Source organism: Trachinotus anak, unplaced genomic scaffold, assembly GCF_046630095.1.
Source record: "Trachinotus anak isolate AG129_WGS33_773 ecotype Australia unplaced genomic scaffold, CSIRO_AGI_Tana_v1 ptg000023l, whole genome shotgun sequence".
Lineage (NCBI taxonomy): Eukaryota > Metazoa > Chordata > Actinopteri > Carangiformes > Carangidae > Trachinotus > Trachinotus anak.
The window spans coordinates 823,769-848,144 of record NW_027273874.1 but is presented as its reverse complement, the minus strand read 5'-3'; the positions used below and the strand labels follow the sequence as shown (position 1 = coordinate 848,144).

The 24,376-nt window shown below is 39.9% G+C and overlaps 3 protein-coding genes across 3 annotated transcripts; 1 reads left to right on the top strand and 2 right to left on the bottom strand.

Annotated features, from left to right (window-relative positions):
• Nucleotides 1–615: 615 nt before the first annotated feature.
• LOC139607112 (CTD nuclear envelope phosphatase 1A) lies at nucleotides 616–11,345 on the bottom strand. The gene is made up of 8 exons (XM_071459747.1): nucleotides 10,613–11,345; nucleotides 7,263–7,329; nucleotides 5,218–5,336; nucleotides 5,048–5,119; nucleotides 4,655–4,771; nucleotides 4,400–4,511; nucleotides 3,161–3,245; nucleotides 616–1,869 (listed from the first exon to the last, which is right to left on the bottom strand). Exons 1-8 carry the CDS (start codon nucleotides 10,715–10,717, stop codon nucleotides 1,809–1,811), a joined length of 738 nt encoding a protein of 245 aa, XP_071315848.1. The 5' UTR covers nucleotides 10,718–11,345; the 3' UTR covers nucleotides 616–1,808.
• Nucleotides 11,346–12,431: 1,086 nt separating this feature from the next.
• On the bottom strand, nucleotides 12,432–15,156 carry elp5 (elongator acetyltransferase complex subunit 5). The gene is made up of 8 exons (XM_071459746.1): nucleotides 14,824–15,156; nucleotides 14,663–14,723; nucleotides 14,469–14,549; nucleotides 13,864–14,075; nucleotides 13,214–13,389; nucleotides 13,036–13,131; nucleotides 12,837–12,937; nucleotides 12,432–12,752 (listed from the first exon to the last, which is right to left on the bottom strand). The coding sequence occupies exons 1-8, from the start codon at nucleotides 14,876–14,878 to the stop codon at nucleotides 12,644–12,646; spliced, it is 891 nt and encodes a 296-aa protein (XP_071315847.1). The 5' UTR covers nucleotides 14,879–15,156; the 3' UTR covers nucleotides 12,432–12,643.
• Nucleotides 15,157–15,323: 167 nt separating this feature from the next.
• On the top strand, nucleotides 15,324–20,078 carry phf23b (PHD finger protein 23b). Its single transcript, XM_071459745.1, has 5 exons — nucleotides 15,324–15,869; nucleotides 17,124–17,155; nucleotides 17,272–17,364; nucleotides 17,471–18,089; nucleotides 18,316–20,078. Exons 1-5 carry the CDS (start codon nucleotides 15,842–15,844, stop codon nucleotides 18,507–18,509), a joined length of 966 nt encoding a protein of 321 aa, XP_071315846.1. The 5' UTR covers nucleotides 15,324–15,841; the 3' UTR covers nucleotides 18,510–20,078.
• Nucleotides 20,079–24,376: the final 4,298 nt, after the last annotated feature.

Below are 24,376 nucleotides of genomic sequence, written 5' to 3'. Positions count from 1 at the left end.
ATAAACTACGTATAACCATGTGCACTCGCAGCTGGGACTGATCAGAAGATGATGCTCAAGTTCTGAAACGTATGTTGTTACTAATAGGGCTGAAAACCACATGGCCAGTGCACAGCAAAACTCTGTGAAAAATGTAAGCAACACTTTGCAAAGTGATAAAATTTGCACTTATAAGAAAGCTATAAATATAAGTTATCTGGAATAAATACAATTACTTAAGTTGCATGGGTGTCCTCAAAATGTGACATTTGCCTACATTTACTACAAAATGTATAAATATCATCATATACATACAAAAATAATACATTACAAACATCTGTAGTGGTGCTGCAAAGTGCCATATCAGACACAATACAAGTCTGACTGCTTTTACACAAGTGCAACTTTTATCAGAGACCTTTGTGTTTGGCAAAATAAGAGCGTCTCGTGAGTGGTGAAATGATACCGAGTGGATCAATGCAGTTTCCTGTTACACCACATGATGGCAGCAGATTGTTAGAAAAAGTTTGTCTCACACAGAGATTGAATCCCTCTCCACATCTCTCTCCCCCGTGAAGTTAGTCAGCTGACAAGCGCCAAAAGGTTATATGAAAAGAAAACAAGCTGGATAGTAACTGGCCGATACTGACAAGTGTTTTATTAGTAACACAGACCTGGAGACAGAGCCAATAAGAAGCCGCTGTGAGCCTTAACAAGACTGACATTGTTCAGAAGGCATTTAAAGACGGAGGGTCTAATAGTTGAACCCATACATTAAGGGGAGCGGGTAAAAACCGAAAGGGGAAGGCTGCAAATTTGAATCAAATACAAAACCAACTGCAACAAAAACAGAAGGGGGAAAAAATTAAGTGCAATTCCTATTAGATGAAATCAGGATGGCATCAAATGGTCAAAGGGGAAGAGTGAAATGTCATGGTATGCAGAAGTCATATTATCATATATTATGGTAACAGAGAAACAATCAGATATGGAAAGGCGGCACGGCAGTCCACATATCATTACAAGCCATTCTTTTTTTCTCACAACCTTTCAGTCAAGTCTTTAGAGGAGCTTTGTGGAAAGAGTGATGGTTATGGCTGAAAAAAAAAAAAAAAAAAATCTCAGACTGCTCGGCTATTTGTCCAGAAAAATGTCTGTGGATGGTATGTTCCAAGCAAAAGTCCATCAATTACATCATGTAAGTTGATCCATTCTTGTTGGGGGGAGGAATCAATGAATCACCGTTGGGGCATGAGGTTATGTAAAAAGGGGCCGTTTTCTATTTTCCCCCTCAGCTGATCCGAGAGGTTAAGACAGTAAACTGATGAGCTGTTTGCTGAAGTGCAACGTTTGGTGATGATGGAGGGGAAGAAGAATTAATAATGTAGAATTGTCTTTGTTGCTTTGCTGATTCCTCTCTTTCCCCCCTCCCAATCTTCAAAAAAGTTTAAAAAGGACTAACGAACTCAGCAAGCATACTCCGACTCACGTACACAAGCTCACCTCCATACGCACACAGTCAGTATCAGGAGCGATAAGGCAGAGAGGCTCCATTTTGTTTTGGAAAAAAAAAAAATACAAATAAAGAATCAAGAAGAAAAAAATAAACAAGCTGGCTCCCCCTCCCTCCCCAGTAGTTTCTGGGCTCTGGTGAACCCATACTGTTCAATCCCGTGTGAGGCGGTCACCCCAACCCTCATCTCCTCAGGACACGTCTGAGAGGCTCAGAGAGGGCTGGTGGGTCGTCTGTGTGGGAACGGAGGGCAGGAAGGAGGCCGGCAGAGAGGAAGAGGCTGGTCAACAAGTCCCGCCCCTCAAGATTCAGCCAATCACCAGAGCCGGTGCTGGTGGAGGTTTCGACTGAGGACGGAGCGGACATCAGCAGTGAACCTAAGAGAGAAGTACAAGTCAGCTACTTGAAAATGTATGCTTTACCATCTCAGCCAGTAAAGAATTAGTTCAACATTTGGGGTGATATGCTTATTTGCTTTCTTTCTGAGAGTGAGTTGAGACAACTGAGAATCAGTCTCACCTCTGTGCTTAGGGTACAGAACTAGAGTCAGATGTGTTTCACTGAGCATAAAGACTGGAAAAAGACTAGAACAATTAGCCTGACTCTTTAGTGAAAAATGATGCCTATTAATAGTTCTAAACCTCACTAATGAACACACTGCACCTCTTGATTAACCCATACATAAAGCAAAATATATTAACCTGTGCTTTTTGATGCAAATTACATGTTATAACTATCAGTCTAGCTGCATGAAGCAGCAGTGTCTCAGACTATAGTGCAGCCAAGATAGGGTCAGACACAAAAAGCCCCCGATGTTACATGCAACCTGACTGCTGTTCACCAAGAAATAGTTACACCACATAACTCCCTATAAAACTTGCTGTTCTTACATTTCTGTCTATGTATCTATAAAATAAATTAGATACAATATGTTAGTATAAGAGTATTAGAGGTGCTGCGAGTGTGCATTGGTCTAAGTTTGACCAAGCCAAAGTCTACTTGGACTAGCTAGCCAAGTTAAGTAGCTGGTTCCTCCTTCCTTTAGTCCTTATGCTAAGCTAGGCTAACTATGTCCAGACTCCATCTCTGTCAATCTTCTCATCTTACTCTTTGGAAGAACGCAAATAAGCATATTTCCCAAAATATTGAACTATTCCTAAGAATGTCTGAAAGCACAGTTTTTGCAATGTTTTATATTGGGGTGGCAACCCGAAATAAAGACAGGGTTCAAGGTTGAAAGGTTTGGTTGCTGGAGATGACCTCACAATGAAGAGTAGAGTAGATGGGGTACTTTTAGTCATTAATCACCACACTACATAAATGTGAATGAATGGAAAATATTATAAGCAACAACCTTTGTCTACAGTGTTACTGAAATACTGTCCTCTTCAAAATAATGCCATAATGTCAATGAGGGGTTGCCTGCAGTCATTGTAACTGCAACCAATTACATTTTGATAGGTCTTAACATGTCCCAACAATTAAATTAATGTGCGCTGAGTTGCAGCCATTACCTTTCACCTCTTTATTTACCACAGTCAAGTGAACTTGGGTAGTATGCTTAAGACTAAAGATGGTGGACAACGAATGGTGGACAAAGTAAGCCATGATTTGAAGTGTTTTTGCACATCCTTTTTGCTTTCGTGCCAAGTTTATTTTGCCTTTTACCTTAGTGCATCCAGCATAGGCAGCAAGTTAAGAAGTGCTGTGTCACTAGGGTCGCTGAACCAGGACTTGATGGGTATTGCATTGTCTGGAGGGTAGAAGACAGCCAGTCAGTCGTGTCAGAGAAACAGACATGGGTGTGATTTTATGCTGCTCTGTTAAAGAGGTCACTGTGTTAGAGGGGCGGCAGATTTAATGCATCGTTACAGCATTTACAAAACAAGCCTTGTAGTGAGAAGAAATGGTTCGGTTATTTGTCCTGTTCCTGATTCATCACAAGGTTGATGTGAGTAGGATGAAGCCTCATCTAATTTTGTTTGTTAAAGATGAATGTACAAAGAATATACGCTGCTGAATATACACCTCAGCCTGTTTCCACTTTTATTAACTTTTAACCACATCACTAAACCTTTAAAGAGAGACTGCATAATTTTTGCAAGATGTAAGACATCATAGAAAAGTTGAATCTAGAAGTGATGTATCACAGTCTTGTTCAAAATTACTGAGGAGTTTTGTTGCTACATTCTTACTTGGTCTGGTATGACCAGCAGCTTATGGTGTCTAACTTTAGCTGATGTTAGCAGGATATTTCTGTGTATCTGATATTACTGATTCAGTTTCCTGATTGTATGTCTCTTCTCTGTGTGCCACTGTAACACCATGTTTCAGCATTTGTTACCATCCTGTAATTGTCGCTGTGTGGGCACTGTTGATAAGTGGCCACAGAGTCTCACTTTAACCTTTTGATGCCACCCAAAAAATGACTCATTAAAATAAAAAATGCTATAAATAAACAATAGCTGCTCTTGTTGCTTATTTGAAAGACAATGTAAGACATAAAGACGGCAGAACTTGACTAACTCCATTTAAGTGCATAATTTAATGAATTTGTCTTTTCAGGTCAGCGGTTGACACACTTCTTTCATGGTCTCCTTAAAAACAAAAGAAAATCTTTTATAGTTCCTAAATTAACCTGATTTATAGACCTTTTTCAAAGCAGCCATATTGACTTGTCGCAGAAAAAGCACAGGTGGAACAAATGCCATTAACGATGGGTTTGCTCTGGCAATTACTGAAATCAGCAACTAATTAGCTGACTAGTCCCACCTGTGTTTTTTTTTTAAACTTCCACTCCAAAAAAAAGGATTTTCTATTCAACTGCCAGTATTTTCCTTGTACACGAGTGTAAAATATTAAAGGACAGATAGAGTGAGGTGACTCCATGAGGCTTTGAAGTCTTACCTGGATGGCTACGATAAGCACCGGGCGAGTTGTCCAGGATGACAATACTGGACAGGTCATCATGTACTACAGACAGGTCTTTAATATAACTACCTAGATCCAATGTACAATGCTGGGAAAAGACACAAAACTGAGATTCAGTGACACCGTCAAATAGGAGAGGGAATGAAATGCTTTCAAAGGCCCAATGTGACAAATGAGCCTCATCAGTACCAGCTATAATATATGCTGCATAAATACAGTGTTGAGCAGTACCTGTCTGTAGTATCTGCGTTTCAGGATGTTCCTGTTGTTGTCCAGCTTGTCTGCCACCGCTGAGCCGTAGATCTCCATACTGGCTGTGAAAACCACCAGCTCATACCACTGGCTCACCTGGGTGCACACAGGGTGTATTGCAAACAATCATATAAGTACACAAGTTACAGTCAGTGCCGAAGGATCATTATCCAAAACAAATATACATCTATGACATCAGGTAGTGAGAAATTGCAGTACAATGGAGAGCGCTGGAAAAGATGACAGAAAGGATAAAAGGTGACCTGGAAAAGACTTGAGCAGTGACGTTTATTGTTCACCGTGTGCTCCACTGTTGACTAGCACATTAATCTGGGATTCAAACATAGAAAGCAACACCGATTACTGACTTACCACTTCTAAAAAGAAGTCAACATGTGGCCTTTTATGTACGAAGAATCTGACTGGGTGCTTATCAATGACGACCTGCGTGGGAAAGGAAAATGTTCATTTAGACAAAAGCAGCATTTAAACTTGGATGGATTTGTGTTAAAACATGTACATATACATGTTAAAGCTCGTACTTTGAGGATAAAGTCTGGCGGCGTGCCAGGTCTCACTGTGGGTCTAAGGACCCCGTCATGGTGAGAGTGGATCAGCGTCTCGTCCAGGTCCAGAACCAGAATCTTCCTCTTTACTGCATCTGTTTATCAGATAGTATAGACATTATGTACTTTAATCATAACACTTACAGACCCACAAGAAACTGGGTTAACAGGAGAAATGAGGCTACACAGGAAATTACACAATGTTTACATAAACTATAATAACTTGGTTATTGGCTGTAAAATCTGTATATGCACACAGCAGGTCAGGAACCTGATTTCTCTCTTAACCCTGACTTCACTTGGAAACCACGGCTTGCTTATTTTTTCTGTATTAAGACACTGCTCTTTGATTTGGAGGAAGAAATGCTTTGTAGTTAGAGTTTTTTTTTACCATCAGGTTGTGTGTGTCAGGATTTCACAAACAATCAACTATTTAGGTGTGTAACTGACTCCAACAGAGCCTATTTAATGTCAGTTTCACATAAAATTTTTATTATTTTAAATAAAAAGATGTATCCCTATGCGTGACGATCTTTCCTTATACTGCCTTGTAAAAGATCCACACTAATGTGTTTTGATTCTGTTTACACTGTTGTCTATACCAGCTATGTACAACTGAATGAATGTAAAGGAATCACTCATTAACTGGAGATTGGACCTGAGTGTCCAGCTGAGTTCTCTGGTGAGTTTAAAGAGGCAAATAAAGTAGAAGTGAAAAACAATCCTTCCTCTAAGTCAAGAGTGTGCATTTGAATGAGCTCTCTACAGACATAAAGGAAACTCATTCAGAATACACACACCAGTCCATGGTTGTATTAAGTGCTGCCTTTAACATCTACATTTCCTCTCCACTTCCAAGTCTTGTCATTGTTAGTATCCGGCAGGAAACAACTGTTCTTTTTGGTGGACGTGCCACAGTCTTAAGCTCATTCTGACAGTTATCTGCTAATGTAATTCACTGTTTATGCTTTTTCTTTGCACAATGGCTGTTTATCCAGCACACTGGCTGGGTAAAGGCTTTTCTATAGCCAATTTAGGCAGCATTTTGATTGAGAAACACTATGCTTGAGGCTACTTTTTTATAAGTAAATGTTAGGTATGCAATCAAATTTATGTCTAATATTATTTACATTCTTAGTATTTTACACTTGCTCAATAAATATCAAGCATGAATATTATTGATTAGCCGTGGTTTAGTAGGGATCTGCCTTTGCTTCATTGACAAGCATTTGTCATGTTTCACATTGCAAACTTATAACTGTGCAACAGACTGATATTTCATTAAAATGCAGATGTTGTCAGTGAAATTCAGTTATGCTGTCTACATAATCAACCTGTTATTCCCACTAGAAGACTATTCTCTCAAGAATATTATCTCACTGTACTGTTAAGAAACTTAATTTCCCAAATGCCTTAAATGCAAAACCATTCTTTGTTGTAATGTTATTAAAAGGTCACAAGGACACACAATAACTGACCAGTGCAGCACAATAAGTTTACTGAAACAATTGAGAAAGAAAATAAGGGCTAAATGTGGTTTGCATCTCACCACATCACCCACTTAAATAAATACACAAGTACAGGATAACCAACAGACATGAAAAACTATTAATAGTCAATAGCTTGTCTGAGTTTCCTCATATGGAGAAGGTACATCATAATAGTCCTGTCAAGTCTTCCGAACTTGTGATGTTCATCTGAGGTTAGGGCAGTCCTGAGAAAGGGGTCACACTGTGCACAAGTGTGTTTTCACGATGCTGATAATTCTTCTTTCCGCATTATTACTTTGTCCTTGACGAACCAGTTTAACCTCTACTTAAATGTACACATTCCAAATATGTTGTGACAGTGTCTTAACTCCATACTAGTTAACAGATAACCAAATGTGCCTTGGTAAAAAGCATGCATTAAGCCAGAGATCTGCATTTGCCATACCTTTCCAACTACCTTTGCATTTCTTAAAAGTCTTTTACAAGGGCCCTGACAGAGCAGTCATATCATGAAAACAATTGTGTACTCACTGAGTCTGTTTCTGGAGATAGGCGACAGAGGCAAAGTGTCATATCGCACCGTCTGATACTGGATTATCTGCAAGTGAACAAGGAAAATGAGGCAGTCAGACAATTCTTAATAGATCAGACATTAAAACAATTAAGTAAAACAAGAAACTGTATACAACATGGTGAGCCAAAATTACATCAGACAGATTTCAAATATGTAGCTTTTCACTCTCATTATAGGTGACAAATGTGAACAGTATTTTCTAAAACGAGTGCAGTGAACCCTCCAACCTTTTCATTTCCTACTGTTTGTCAAACTGTTTGTCTTCATTTCCAAGGCAACAAGATCTTGTGTGGTTTTACACAGAAGGGTAGTATTAGTGTTTTGGGAATCTTTTGGGGCATTAAAGAAGAGTGGCTTTATGTCAATGTAACTGCTGCAAAGCATAAGCTAATTTGAAAAAAGAAACTTAACTGGGCTATAGATGATTTGGATCAGATGAAAGGCTAATATCTCCCTGAAGGTCTTAAAGACCTTGAAGTGCTGAAATCTTAAAACTTTCATCCTTTTAAGACAATATATTCTTTAGGCACCATCTCTCTCCTTTTTTCTGGCCATCAGAGATTAAGCAGAGAAAACATACTGGGATTAACTTGCTTGAGTTCACCCTGCCGATCCTCCTCTCTAACTTCCTTGCTCTGTACTGGTCAAACTGACGACAGAGGATCCTTTCCAGTGTCACTCTTGCCCAGGGGCTCTGCACTTTTCTTCACAGGGCTATTTTTATCCCCCCAGCTGTCGGTGGGTGTCAGCAGAGCATGGGGGCACACATAGAAAGGAAGACTTGCAGGGTGACTTTGACTGAGCCTGTGCCGCTTGGTACCTAAGCCTAGGAGAGGGCCTCCCTCTGTGCCCCCTCCTACTGCTGCCTGGCAGAGTGAGCTCGGGGAAAGCCTATTGGTGGCAGCAGCTGCTGGGCACTACGGGGGGACCTCACCCTCAACTCAGGTCAATGCGCCTCCAAGAGTGTCCATCTGGACCCCAGGCCTGCAACTCAGACTGACTCCTTTGCCTCTAGACTAGTGCTACAACTAACAACCCGTGCTTCTTTTATTTTTTCTCTCTTGACCAACAGCCAGGAATATCTTAAATTTATAATATGTAATGGGAAAAAAAGCAGCTACAACAGATAGCCCTTCCATTTGTATAGCTATACATGACTACAAATAAAGAACTGAGGCTGCAACTAACACATTTTTTGTTATCAATTAATGTGTCGATTACTTTCTCAATTACTGATGTAGTTCCAGGGCCCAAGTGAATGTAATGAGGCAGCTTATTTTGTCAAACTAATTGTCCAAAGGACAAAGACATTAGATTTGCTCTAATAGAACACTAAGAAAAGCAGCAGATTTTCACAGTTGTCATGTTTTGGGGAAAAAAAGACATTAATGGTTAATTGATTATCAAAATTGTTGAATTGTTGTGCTTACTTCTCGTTTCAGTTGTATTATCAACGATTAAAGTTGGGAGTTTTGTGTTGATTAGCTAATTGCTTCAGTACTTGCTCCACATTCAGCCACACATTGTTACTCTATCATGCAGGAGACAATAAGCAGAACCATTACGTAACATTGTTGTTGGTAAGATTAATAAACAACCCTCTCATCATCCGTTTACACATAGTAGCGTGCTTGGGATTATGACCTGGTCCTAATATTCATAATCCAATAGAGCTTTTATTGATCCAAATTTTTGGATCAGGTCACTTTATGCAGTGTGGTCTACTCAAACAGAGAATGTGTTGCAGCCTACCTGATTCGAGGCTATTAAAGCTATAAAAATTAACTGAGGTAGGAGCAGAATTAAATTTATTTTAATATCTGTGTTTTAAGAGGTACTGAAATGGCTCGGTCACGAAATGCTGACCTCAACTACTGTTCATTAACTCAATAGTCATGGTTTACCTCGTTGCTATCTATAGGATCACCTACATTATAATGCTTAGTATGGATGGTGACATTGTTCCAGTGCATCACAGATTGTAAACAACAGAGCTAAACTGTGAGTGAGAATGAGAGAAACAGAGGGAGAGAAAGAGAACAGTGCGCTCCCTGTGCTGACATAATCCCTCTCACTTCAGCCATAACATGGACTGGACCACTCACTCTCAGGGCCTGTTGACAACCTGCAAGTGTTACTGCCACACAATAAACTGCAGACAAACCTCGAACAGAAAGATGATTACAACACAGAGGGCACTCCTCCAAGCTTTGTTGGCTTGATACGGAGCAGGAGTCGAAGTCCACTCATATTACAACACATATGCATGTCTATTAACAACTCAACAACACCTGTGTGTGTCTAAGTTACAAACAGGTGACTTCTGTCACCTTAAATGCCATGTTTATTGTGGAGGCATTTGTGAGCAATTGAAGGTGACCTGCAGGCTTGTGCTGACTGCTCCTCGAATTTAGCGACTGGGTGTAGTGGATGATGTGGTTTCCACTTCACATTGTAGGTGAATGAGCCATTCATTCACACTGTCTCATCACATAAAAACGTAGATACATTATTTAAGAGCTAAAACAAATGGTCTAATCATTGATTAGTTTAAAATCCAAAAACTAATCCGCAACAATTTTGATAATTTAATGTTTAAGTTATTTATCAAGATAAATTGCTTTAAGTGACACGGTTGTAGTTTTACAAATGTGAAGATTTGCTGATAGCTGAATCTGAATGTCTTGGTTTGGATTGTTAGTGAGTCAAAATGAACTACTTAAAGGCCTCCCCTTGAGCTCCAGGAAAACCTGAACAGACATTTTTCACCATTTTCTGATATTTTATGGAGTAAATGGTTAATCAACTAGCTGAAAAAACAATAATAGATAGATATGATAATAATAATAATAATAATAATAGAAATGAAAGGAATGATTAGTTGCAGTTGTACTTTTTGCTGTACTTTAATATCTTGTGTGGCAGATTATGTATTTCTGGTGTTAACAATGTGTATAAACTGTTTAATATACTCTTTTAATTTGAACTTTTCGATGCTCCTAGCCCTCATTGTACTGGACCATACAGAAATAAAGTCGACACTGATATTATTGAGTTTAAGTGGGAGGTTTAAACTATTCAGGCAGTACGTAATCCACGGATTATTTGACAAAATCATCATGGTGGATGCACAAAATGAGACAGAAATCTCAGGTAACCTTGCTGTCCAAGAGCCAACTCAGCATCCCTGTAGATGGTTGTGATCTGAAAAAATAATGCTGGGAGCAATGGCATCGTAAGCCATGCCTCTGCTCACTTGTCACAGAAACATAACAACCACCAAATATCATTCAAACCTCCTTCTCACCGTTCGTAGGTGCTTCCTGAGGATGTACATGATGAAGCCCCATATTCTGGACGTAACGCCGAGAAAAGTGCGGATGCCAAGTAAACACTGCCGGGTCTTCAGCATGTTGGTGAGCACGCAAAGACCCCACAGCAACTCAACTTCAATTCTCAGCTGATAGCACGCTTTTCCCCGAAGTTGCTGGGCTAATTACTGAAGGGAACCTGACTGCTAGTGAGTCAAAAATCCGTCTTTAGCCACAGCCGCCAAACTAGCGATTCAAATTATCAAGAGGCCAAGCAAACGTGTGAGTACCTCGCTCTGCACACTTGTGGCACAATTAGCATTAAATTGAGTGCATTAGCATCGTCACTGTGAAAGACAAACGTGGACGTTGTCAAAAGAGAAGCTGCTGCACGACGACTGCTGCTGTATGGACCTTTAGCACGCAGCTAGTTGACAAGCTAGCCCAGGAGCTAGCTGTGTACCAACTAACGTTAGCTAGTAGCCGCCGAGCTAACCGCTAGCTCGACAGGGTGACCACCTTGAACCTTGGACAAAAATACCCCAAAAAACCCGTGGGCCCGCTCTTTGTCAAGCACCGCTTCAACGCGACTTCTCTCCGTGCGGCGTCCGATGAAAGACAGATTTACAAAAGTTCCCCAAAGTCTAACCGGACCGGTTAAAATCAGTTTGTAGTCCAGTGGAAATCCGGAATGAAGCTGCGAGCCGCCATCGCCGCCCTGCCGTCACTTCCGGGAGGAGCCCTGCGGTTGCGCGCAGCACGCCCACGTGGAAAGAAAACAAACAGACGTGGACGAGCGAAGATGGCAGACCACTCAAATATGCAACAGTCACAAACGCAAATATCTTTTTTTTTTTTACTTAGTTCCGCAAGTTTTAGCAGTTTATCGTGATTTCTGGTGTGACATTAATGTGTCTACATAAAGTTTTTGCTCTCATTTTCACGGTGGTTTAATTGGTGTCAATAAACCTCATTATCCCTCTGATTACATTTACATTACATTTACTCATTTGGCAGATGCTTTTATCCAAAGCTGATTCAAAACTGTTAAAAAATTTAACTAGACGCGGGTTTTTTTTTTTTGTTTTTTTTTTACAGGCACTGTATATATTGCAGGATTTGGCAGGGGCCGCTTCAGCTTTTGCAGCTGTCAGTTGACTGGGTGGCTTGCCAATGACCAGTTAATGCAAAAAAAGTTTACTAGACCTTAAGAATTACTTCAAACTATTAAGGAACTAATAAACAATCTCTTCTGACACTGTCATGCAAATAACACAAACAATCTGGTGCAAGCAGACCTGTGGCACTGCTCAATCTCTGAAAATCAATCATTAAGAAAAAAAATTTACAATAAAATGATGTCATAACTAATCATACAAATTAATTTCATGAATACATCCATAGTATAAAGAGGTCTGAATTTATCATCTGTAGTGATAACGTCGGCAAAAAGACAACATTGACTTGTGACCCTCATCACATTTTATGGCCTTGGTATGAACAGCTGTGAGCAGTATTTCTTCTTCTCTTCTTCCTTCTCAGAATGTTGCATTTGTACTGTGAGATTTTTAGGGGCTCTGGAAAAGGCAAATGACCTTAAGAGAAAAGTCTGAAACAAACACGATTTTGTTGAACAGAGATATGTGTTTTTCTTTCTTTTCAGCTTAATCATGTTGTGACCCCTCACAACCCTGCAAGTTGGGAACTGCAATAAATAATAATGTAAAAGGTAGTGGATAGCTATGGCAAGCGCATGAGATCATACATTATATGTACATCAATCAGTTTTATAAAAAAGCAAACTGTGGCATAAAGTAATAATATAATAACCAACTTTTATTCGATAAGAAAAAAAATGAAATTAAAGTGATCAATAAGGATAGGTAAAAAATATTTTGTAAACATAATACAGATTTCAAAGCTCCATGAGATGGTCATAAGGCTGTGAAACTGCAAGGCAGAAAGCAACTCAGTTTCTTCAATAACAAAGGATCGTCTGGGCTCTCAGTGGATTTTATCCCCTAACCCTACACGTCGAGATCATCATCTGGATCCTCCTGGTCGTAGTCGTCATTGGCATCAGGCTCATACAGAATTCGTCCTGAACCTGGGCCAGAGTGGAGCAGAGCTGTTTTCCTTCGGATAAAAAGGAGACAGTGTTTTTAAAAAATTAAAAAAGGACAGTTTAAAAAATATGATAATTCTAGAAAAGTTTCTCACTTCTCTTTACTGAACACAAAGGGAAGTGCAAGTTTCTCCTTGGCTTCGCGCTCTGTGTCAGATAAGCGAAGGTTGAAGGTCAAGTTAGCCGTTGGGTCCATCTACACAAACACAAAAAACAAGAACATTTTCAGTCCTGCCATGTATGAACTCTTTTTAAATTCTATTCATTTCATACAATTAACGTATTATATTGCACCTCCTGTTCCTCAGAGTCTGGCTGTTTGGGTCCAATATGGCTGGGCTTGCTTTGTACTATGACTGTAAAATCCTCTTTGATGTTGAAAATCTCCTCCTAAGCACAAAAAGTAAAGTTATCAATCATTTTTAAAACAGAAGAAACACAAAATAGTCATCCCAGAGGAAAAACTGCTTACATCTTGCATAACCTTCCCAGATTTTGAGCGCTTTGTTATCTTTGCCACTGCTTCGTCTCCCTTCATTCCAGGTGCTACAGTGATGACTGAAGAAGCCAAATGGCGTAAACTTCCCACTGTACCTCTCTGATGCATATCTGCATGGAGCAGACCAATAATAGCTCTCACAGCTACCCCTAATGAAAACACAGGACAGAAAAAAAATCTTTAATAATGGAGTTACTGCATAGTCTTACAGTTTCACCTTCCTCAAAATGGTAAATGGGCTGCACTTGTATGGTGTTTTTTTTTAGTCTTATTATCCACTTCAATGGAAGCCACATTCACCTATTCACACACTCATTCACACAGCGCTTTGGAATCAATCAAATATGATAATTTAACAATAGGATGGTGCATTCAGAAAGCTTTTTTTTTTATTTGACAAAAGGATAGATTTTTAATTTGACAATAGGATGGTGCACTTTGAGACACGTTTCATAAATATTTTTACTGGTGTATTATGCTTATTTTTTCCTGAAAGAAAATTCAAGCAACAAGCTTTACAGCCACTCCTAAAGCCTGGATGCCATATCTTCCTTCATTCAGCATAACTACATAAAATCTGGACATCGCACTGACATACAGACATTTAGAGGATAATTTATCACCTTTTTTAAGTTGCTGAAGAGTCTTGCAAACAGCCGAAGGACTGACATGCCTCAAAATCCATGAAAGAGAGTCGATTATCAAGGTAGCTGGTTTGGGTTGTGATGTTTGCTTGACCACGTGTGTAAGTTCCTCAAAATTGAACTGGTGAACTGTGAAAGCTGGGCGATCAGTCCAGCCAAGGGGGTCTGTGAAAGCATTGTGAAAGTGTAGCCTGAAGTGACAGAAATAGTTGATTAATGGTCAGTTTGGTTATAGGTTAAATAAAGTGCATAATAAAAAGGGATGCAGCAAACTATTATTTCCATTATTATTGATCGACTGATTAATCATTTAGTCTAAAAAATTTAACACAAGTTACAGTTTTCGACAATTCAACATGACATATTTTGTTGTTTCGCTTTGAATGTTTTGCTTGTTTTGTTTCATCAATAGTATAAAACCCAAAGAAAATTAGATTACAAAGATATAAAACAGAGGAAAGGAACAAATTTGAGAAGTTGGAACCTGTGAATGTTTGGCATTTAGCTTGGTAAATGAACTATTCGCCAATATCAGAGTAGGTGGCTATTGATCAATGAATCGTTTCAGCAGTGATCTTAGTTACCTCTGAGTGGGTGATCCTTTTAATCCATCTCTCAGCTCTTCCTCACTGACGTCAAAGCCAAGGACATGGACAGATTCCTCCCTAAATTCATTACACAAGTCAATGTTGATTTTAGGAAATTAACTATCTTGGAAATACTGACGAGTAATAGGACAGACATAACGAATCTGTCACCATAAACATTTTTCAAGTACCTGCTCAGTGCAGAAGTGATGAAGCTCTTCAGGAGGTGTCGACCAGAATACCTCACAGTGTCTATGAATGCAAGTATAAGTTACATGACTTTATGCTGTTCCTGAAATTCACAGGACAGTTACTGTTTGCAATTTACACCTAAATTTACTAAGGCATTTACCTTGTATTATGAGAAATCCTCCAGCATCAGTGCCTTGCAATAATTCAGGCAACATGGTATTGTATAAAGCAACTATGTAAAGTCCAGGTAGCTTTAGCTAGTTAGCATGCTGTTGATCCACCGTCTATTGAAACGTAAATACCACAACAAAACACGAAGAATTCTGTAATTTAACGTCAGAAAAACGGCATCTCTCAAAGTTTAGAAAGGCGATCACTAGAAGTCGCAGCAAATTATATTTCACGGGACATAAAACCTTCACAAGTCCAGCATTTTTCGCTAGGTAACATGTTTGGCATAGAAATACTTAAAAACTTCATATCCCAGAATTCCCCGAGAACGTAGTTGTGATCACAGATGGGAAATGCAGTTCGATAACATTCAGAAGCCATGTTTGTGTCGGGGCGAATGTCTGCGTAATAAACTACGTTACCCAGTATGCACCGCAAGACACACTGCGCTGGCAGCATCAAGAGGCTTCTGCCGCGCACGGAGAAGACCGTGCGGAATAAAGTCAAAACTCCAGTCGTTTTGTATGCGGACAGCGAAGAAACGAAAAACTTCATCGGAGAAGTTCACATTATGGACCTACATTAGCTAGTACTCGCGTTTATCCAAGGGATTTTACAGTTCTGACGTATTTCAGTCCTGGCGGTTAAATAAATGAAGTGACGGAGAAAACGGAGCTTTAAGTTCAGCACGATAGACGACAGAGGAATTAGTATTTTGTCTGGCTAATAACGTTAGTGTGGCCAGAGGCGGTTTGCTTTTGGTCCGTTAACGCTAGCTGTTAACGGATCCCCAGCGAGGGAATACTACAGCTTCGACCCCACAGTGGACAGCTTTTTGAGGAAGAGTGTCTTTTAGTCCTACGCGCCCTTGGCTTGCTGCTGCTAAAGTTGGCCGGCGGTAAGGTGCAGCCACGCCGGGGGAGAGCACAGCGCGACGGCCGCTATTCTCCGGCTAGCTCGCCTGCTGCTTCTGTTTGTTGGATCGAGGCCTTGTCGGTGAGGCGACAATGCTTGACATAATGTCTGAGCACCAAGGTATGTTTCGTCAGTATCAACACCGAAACACGAAACGAACTGTTCCCTTGTGGTGTTAATCTGTTAACTGTTGAAATCTGTCCGTCGTATTTGACGGACATTAAAGCAGATTACCTAATGTAAGTTATGGCTAACGTTAATATTACGTTTGGTTGCGTATGCTGTATTAATAACATGCCTTGCTCTTGACAAACTTATGTTTTGTCGTCAAAATGCTATAAAAGTTGCGTTAAAGTCAATATCGATGATTTGGCGTTTAAAGATTAATGGTAGTTAGCTAACCTAACGTTAATCTTCACTGCACAGTTAAATTAGCTTGCTAGTTAGTTAAGGCGCCGACCCACCTAGCTTAACGTTAATAGCTGGATGGCTAACGTTGCCCGACAAACCTCGCTGAAACACTTCCCAGCTCGTCCGTTTTAAGTTAAAATAACTTTCTTGTCAGTCACGAAAAACTTTATTTTAAACATAAACTGAAACTTCAATGCTAACAACACGGCCGATTAAACGTTACACCTTGCTAACACTGAGCTAGCATAGCTACCGAGCCTCCCACTTCCATTTCAAGAAAGCCAGCGTGATAAGCTAGTTCAGCAAAAGTTAACTCTCTTAAGATTCTGAATTAGCAGTTAGCAATACACACTTATACCTTTTGATTTTGGTTTAAAATTTGTTAAATGTATAAATCAGTGATGGACGCATTAAACCATTTCAAACCATATTTGCGGGTTAACGTGTTGTTAGCTTCCAATCTAAATGTCAGCTAACGTTAGCAGGTAGTATCCAGACAGCACAAAATGACAAGTTAAAAGCTTGGCAGCCAACAAACTCCGCTGCCTTAGCAACTCCTTTAGAAAATCAACAGTTTGTTTGAACTGGGTGTGAAATTGATCAACAGTTATTCATGGCTGATGCCGAAATATCCAGACTTTGTGTAAAGTTCAGTCAGTGATCGAGTGACACCGGTTGCGGTTTTTTGGCAACTAGTTAGCATTAAGATCAGACGGCAACCCTGCTGATTTTACTCTCAAACTGTTACCGGCGAAGTCTGTCAACAAACGTGGGTCTTAAACATGCTCCATATTTCTGCAATAACAACCTTGGCTGAGTTATTGAACCGTGTTAGCAAGCTAATGCTAGCGTTAGCCCACTCGTGTGTAATCGTACCCCTGGAGGCTTCTGTGTGTTGGCTGTTTCTGTGAAAATAAGACGGGTTCACTTGTGACTTATATTTTTATTTTTTTATTTCACCAGATTCGCTGTTGACGTGCAAAACGGAACCTTTGGTGAGTACATTGTAATATTTCTTAGAATACTCTTGAGTAGTAATTTGGTAGCTTTCTATTGTTGGAGCTTGTCTAGGTTAGCTGAACTTTCTTTAACTAAGGTCTGCTTTCTGTAGCCCCCAGAGAGGAAAAAGAGGACTGTTGAGGACTTCAACAAGTTCTGCAGCTTTGTCCTGGCGTATGCTGGTTACATCCCAAGTCCAAAAGAGGTAAACTGCTTTGAATATCACTGTGGAAATTAGAAATGACCGTTATTGCCTACCTTGCCCAAGTTGTGAGCAAATACCAAAATGTCTTGTCTTCATTGTGTTGTAGGAGAGCTCATGGTCCCCGACATCATCCAGCTCTGCACACAGTTCAGGGTTGTCAGCAGATGGAGGTGGTGGAGGCAGCAGCAGCTCCATGGGCAATACTTGGGCAGATGGAAGCTCTGACATCCACACCATCCATACATTTGTCCGTAAAGCTCGAGCAAATAAGGGCAAAAATATTCGCCGCATGCACTCTGATAGCACTCTGCTGGACAAGATGCGCCTTAAAGACTCCCTGTATGAGAGCCAGGCCAGCACTAAGGCAGAGCGCAAAAAGGACAAAAAACTGAAAAAGCTGTCACTGGGTTCTGCCATGACGGCAGGAGATAGCGGCAGCAGTGAAGGTGAGAAAAGAGCCCGCATCAAACGCAGCAAAAACTCTAAACAGCCAAAACCGAAGAAGCTCAAGAGTTCCGCTGCTCAAAGTGAGACAGACTCAGAGGCACGGCATACACACACAGAGGTACGACCCATCAGAGAGGAGCTGACGGTGCATGGGGGCTCCACCCCGAGCATGCAGGGCCTGGGGAAGATACAGCCAGATGAGTCCATCAGGGAAGCAGAGATGAGCTCCAGTGAGGGTGAGACTTGGATCGCAGATGAAGACATCATGGTGGAGTCAGGTATGTAATTGTGATTATTTTTGTTTTTTGCTTGAAATTACCATAATTTTTTAAATATTCTTTAAAAAAAAAAAAAAAAGATCTGCATTTAATAAGAAAATCTTTGAGTGCAGACCCTTTGAGTGTAATTTCTGTGTAACCTGTTTTTCTCAGTAGCTAATATCTGCATATAATAGTCTTTGTCAGCAGTAATGGTCTATTAACTGTGTTCTCTATATCAACACAGGGGATGATTCGTGGGACTTGATCACCTGTTACTGTGGGAAGCCATTCGCAGGGCGGCCAATGATCGAGTGCAACCAGTGTGGCATATGGGTGCACTTGTCATGCGCAAAGATCAAGAAGTCCAACGTTCCCGACATCTTTTACTGCCACAAGTGCAGGGACTTGCGGCGGTCAGGACACAAAAAAGACACCTAAAGATGAAGAGGATGGGAGGGACGAGGATCACCCTGCCTGTTTTTGCTGTCCTCTGACACTTATTTTCTTTGATGCCTACAGCCAAAACAGCCTAAATTATCACCTGGATGGCAACTGTATTGTCAGTTTGTAGGATTTCTTTTGACAATCACAACCATTCTTATTTATCCCTCACTGTTTTTTTGTTTGTTTTTGTTTGTTTTTTTCGTAGTCTTTTTTTTCTTTGGCTATTGTGAAGAACTGGACAGAAGGTGACAATGACAGTGGAGAATCATTTATTTGTTACTAATTAATCCTCAAATTAATTGGCTTTATTGTCATATTCTGTGCTAGTGATGTGCACATATATTTTTACATGTGTTCTCATATTCACTGAAAGTGCGTTTTGACTTGTAAGTTATTTCTCAAGGATATTGACAAATCAGTGAAATTTTCCTTTAGTGTCTCAAAGAGTACCAATTTCAGTTGGAAAGCCTTTTCCTCTCGGCTTTAAATCAGTGAAAGTTTTACACATTGACAAATGTATAGCTTAAGAATTGGGAAAATGTCACTCCTGTTATTTGAATAGAAATATGTCAATGCTAGATGGGCAGCTCATTTTATTTTCCGTCATATTTTGGCAAGTTTATTTTTAAGTTTGCTTTATTTTTTTAATTTTTTTTGTTGTCAGTGGCAACCACTGAACGCTAAAATGTAGAGATCTCACTCCTCTAGAATAAGTGATCTTTGAATTAATGGAATCAGCTAACGTATTATTTTGCATCTGCAATTGCGTCTAAATTGCTAAATTTCAGATTGCACACAGACAATTCTTTGAGCAGTGCACTTTTTAAATATAACCCCAGATACCATTTCCACTACATATGTGGATGGTACTGGGAACATGATGAGCTACAGCTGATTAAATCTGTACTTGGCATGTAGCTGTGTACATTCATGATTGAGCGCTTAATGTTTCTCCCTGTCCGGCTGTTAATCAATCATTGATAGCCATTTACCATGAACAACATTTACATTGAAAGCTGTTCTATTTTGATGTTTGGTCATTGTTTTTCTTGTTTAAAAACTCATCGTCTGAGGGGGTAATGTTGCTGTAAGATGAATGGTTTGGCAGTGCTTTACAATGTCAAAGTGGCTCCGAGGCTTGTTTATGAATGGTTGTAAAATATTTGTTTTTCTATTTCACATAATTGTTTATTTCTTAGCTTTCTGAGAAGCGGGTTTAGAGATGCGCCCGCATCAGAGAATGGACTTAAGATTGTCTCACATCGAGAACAAAGTTGTAGTTGTACAGAAAATAAGTTGACGCCGCGTAGGTTGTGGCATTTGTTTATGTTGTTTGGTTTTACCATGTGCTTTTCTTTCGTTGGTGGGAGAGTCTTGGTAAGTCTCCAGTAGCAGTTGCACTCTCTCTACAACTTCAATTCTGTGTACATATCCTGTTCTTAAACAACTGTACATATGTGAAAGTGAAGAGAGAAAATACCCAAGCAAAATCTATATTTTCTGCAGTCTGATATTGTTTTCTTTAATTGTAGCTTAAAAAATAAAAGTCTTTGGGAACATAAATATGATATGTTGAATCATTTGTATTTAAAGGACAAAAAACGAATACATCTGAAACAGGTCTTCTGTCACACTTTATTAGATATTAGCACACAGCAACGTGTTTGTCATGTTTGTGCCTTCAACCAGCAGGGGGAGATGGCTGACAGGCATCTCACTTGTTAGTATGGCAGTGAGTTAAATAGAGTTAATGAATAAATATGGTACAAATAACAAGGTTCACACATGAATTGGCATTGAAAAAATGTGAGGAAGAGCTCATCTGCTGGAGTTTCTTTTTAGTCCCTGTAATCTTCCCAGTAGAGGTCAGGCTCATCCTGCAACAGAGTACCAGAATGCTCAGTTCTTCATGAGACAAGAACAAGGTCTTTATGAATTATTAATGATAAACCATTGTACTCTAGAAATGGCTCCTAGTGTTGTGGCAAAACTGGACAAGCCATGCAAGTTGAAAACTGTCTATAGAAATGATGTGAAATAGTAGTCATCTAATCCTTCGTTCGAGAAATATAATAAAGAGTAAGTCAACGCAATGCTAGACAATGTGTCTGGGCGCCCATTCGTCTCAATGTAGCTGCAAGTGTAGTGGCTTTAACAGTTTTCAAAAAAGCATTTTTTCTATCAATATTCACCTTTTGGTTTCGGAAACTTGACATTTGAAAGCTGCCAATAGTGTCCAGAGGAGCAACCTTCCTCCTGTGGACAAAGAAAGAGAAAAAAGAAGCTCAGTCCAAAATACTCAACTTCAATCATGTATGGTGACTGAAAACATATAACTTACACTTTCGACCACAAAAAAAAACACTTATTTTAGTTAAAGGAAGAAAGCTCCACAAAACAGCAAAAGCATCTTAAAGTTATATCATCTTCATTATGTGTACTTATCAGCGAAATGAAGAAAGAAATATTTATATTACAGGAAACAGAATTTAAAATTTGTCACAAATTTGTGAAATTTTATATTTATCGCTGTAGCCTTCAAATCTGTCACAATGATTTAGATGATAGTTGATATAAAATAAGTAGCTATTTGAATTACTTAAGTTGTGAGTTAATTACATTTGTAATTACCCTGTCATTACCCTAATTACCCATACTATTTTGTAAAGCTTTATTTCTGTTAATTTCATTATGTGTGACTACAAATCTACCTCTCAGAGTCTGAACCCATTCAAACCGTGTGACACTAGGTTTCTGTCACTCCCTTTCATTCGTCCTCACCTCTTTTCGTTGGCTTTGCGTTGGTACTGGTACTGGTTTTGGCGCTGGCGTTGGTGTTCTGTCGGGGCCAAGAAAGTCTCTGAATGAGAAGGGCGACTGTCCACATCCCTGCCCATCTCCCCTGCATCGCCCACAGAAAGGTCTCCCCGGTCTGAGCGATCAGGCAGGCGGGAGAGGAGCTCTTGGTCCAGCCAGTTGAGTTCCTGCAGAGAATAATCATGTTATTAAAAGACAAATACGCTACATTGGATTATTTGCCTGCAGGCATTTGATTTGTTTGTCCAAGAGGTGACAAAGTGTCTGTGTGTGAAAGCCTACCCTTTTGTTTCTGAGCCTGCTTGGCAACACAGCAGCAGATAGCTCCTCCAGCAACAGGTAAAGAGCCAGGACAGGTAGCATACACCTGGAGCAAAGCATCTGAGCAGAGTAAAAAAACAGTCAGTTTCACGGGTCTGATTCACTGCAGGGAAACAGTAACACAAAAGCGACTGTATGCTTACCTTAAATCTTCCGATTTCTCTGTGCAGTTCTGTCCTCAAAGATTTCGGTTGCAGCGCTGCGTCTTCTGAGCTGCCTGACCAGTTTGGAGGGTATTTGTAGCCATGCATCTAGGGTGGGTTTATATTATGGGACTGGCACCAAGGGGTGTTTAGGCTAAGTGTGTGTGTTTGTGTGTGTGTGTTTGTGTGTGTGTTCAGAAATGCCAATTACATCTGCCGCCTTGCTGCCCAGCTTTGTCATCATTATTTTCAAACCTCTGAAGCCACTCTGAGGAGATCTGAAGTGCTGACAACACGCCTTGACACACGAACATACATATGCACATACACACCATTCCACCCCCACGCCCTCTTCCACTTTCCTTGCCGCCGCATGAGGAGAGATCGGAGCGTGATAAGGCCATTGTTGAGGATGTTGACTTGCCTTGGGATAATACATCACCCTCAGGCCGGCGACAGCTAGATTACCCGTATTCTTTTAACCACATGAACATGCCTGAAAGATCCCCTCATATGAGCAGTTGGTCTGTTATTTCAGCTGAGTGATACGGCTGAAATCAACATTATGATAATAGAAATGTTTCCTTTTGCGGATATATGTCAAGACAATCTTAAACGTGTGCAAAAATTACATCTAAAATACTTATGTTCATTGCAGTGAACTGGGTTCCAACATTGCACCAGACCTGATTCTACATACATGGAAAATAAATAAATACATTTAAGCAAAAACTTAAATTATAAGTTATAATTACACATTGTTTTAAGGAAACAAGACTTTTAGATCTCAATAAAGAACAGAAATTACTTGATGGGGATTTTTGGGATGATTCAACTGCAGAATTACTCATATAATCATCTGATGTTTGTTCAGTTCAATGAACTGTGCTCCATTGTTGTGCAATACATCAAAACCTCTGAATACATGTGAAACAAAAATCTCAATTACACATTTTGCTCAGTCATGTTTTGGTTGGAATCATTATGTTATACAACTACATTTTATAAATGAATTACACACCTAAAAATGTCATCATATCAAGTAATTTCTTTGTCTTTAAATAAGTCCTAAAAGTGAGTCAAGCCAAAACAAGGCACTTAATTAGCCAATGCCGTTTGATCATTTAACTTTTTCATGTCATTTTTTTATTATTCCATACAGGGAGTTTACATGTAAGACGCTGACACTCATTTCTACAAAATTGTTGAAACTATTTTTTTGGAACAGAACACATAGATTTGTTTAAAGCTTGTTTCAGGAAACAAGACCTTAAGGACTCAGTAATAACCAAGTTACCTGCCACATCAGTCCATACACAGTGATTTTGAATTGTTGACGAAGCCTATCTGTTATTTAGATTTGTTGAAGTTAGTTGTGCTTTGTTTTTAAGTAGTTTTTTTAATCTATAAAATGCTCAAAATCATGACTGCTGCCATCAGAGGGTACTGGAGCCAAAAGTGACTGCTTAACAACATCTATAAAAACCGGAAAATAAGGAAGCCAAATAACTATTTGGCATAAACTTAAATGGGTAATTGACAGACAGAGATGATTAATTAATTACTGACTCACATATTTATATCTGCACTAATTCAATGTGTTTGGGTTTAAAGAGCCAAAGAAAAGCACAGTGAGATCAGAGATAGTATCAGGAGCCCAGTGTGTGTGGCAAACTGCAGGACTTGATCACTCTGCTTCGCCTGACTTCACCGGCGGATAGCCACCCAATTCAGACCACACACAACTCTCTCCACCCCTCAGAAAACAAAACAGAGAGGAGACAGTGTAGCAGGGATGGATGGAGAGATTGGCAGGGGATGGGGCCGTCGGGGTGGAGGGATCCACTCAGCATATGCGCGTTCAGACACGTTTTCACTTTTCCTCTTTTCCCGCCCTGTCCTAATTATTTCTATTTTGGGACGCTGAGGCTCACCAAACATAGAGCCAGTGCTGATAGATCAGGCATGTATAAATAAACCAAGGCAAGGCTGGCAGCATGTCAGCAGGGGCAGAGGCCAGATAGGCTGCACTGATTACCTCCTTTATCAGGGACAGGCATCATTAGGGGCCTCTGCCTGGGTGTGTGACTGTGTTCTCTTACCGCAATACAGGACCTAATGTCCTCCTGAAGATGTAAACTTGAGGAGAATCCTACAAAATGAGGACATTTTCACTTCGCCAAGAGGTCAGTTTATGGTTTGGGCTTCAGGTTTAGAGTTAATATCAGCATCAGGTTTAGGTAAGTTAAGTGGATGCCGGTGCAGTTTGTGTTGGCACAAGTTTACTCAAATCACATTCAGGAGTCATTAAGAAAAATTATACCTATTTTCATTGCGTTTTAAAGATATTTAAGTTGGGGTATATACTCATTTGGTTTCTTGCTGCGCGTTAGATGAGAAAATTATACCATGTGTGCACAATAATATGGAGCTACAGCCAGAAGCTAGTTAGCTTAGATTTGCACAAGGACTGGAGGTAACAGCTAGCTCTCTCCAAAGGTAACACCCGCATCTTAAACCTACAAATTAACATTTTATATCTTTTATATCATCTTATATCATGTGCCTGACTATTGTTTG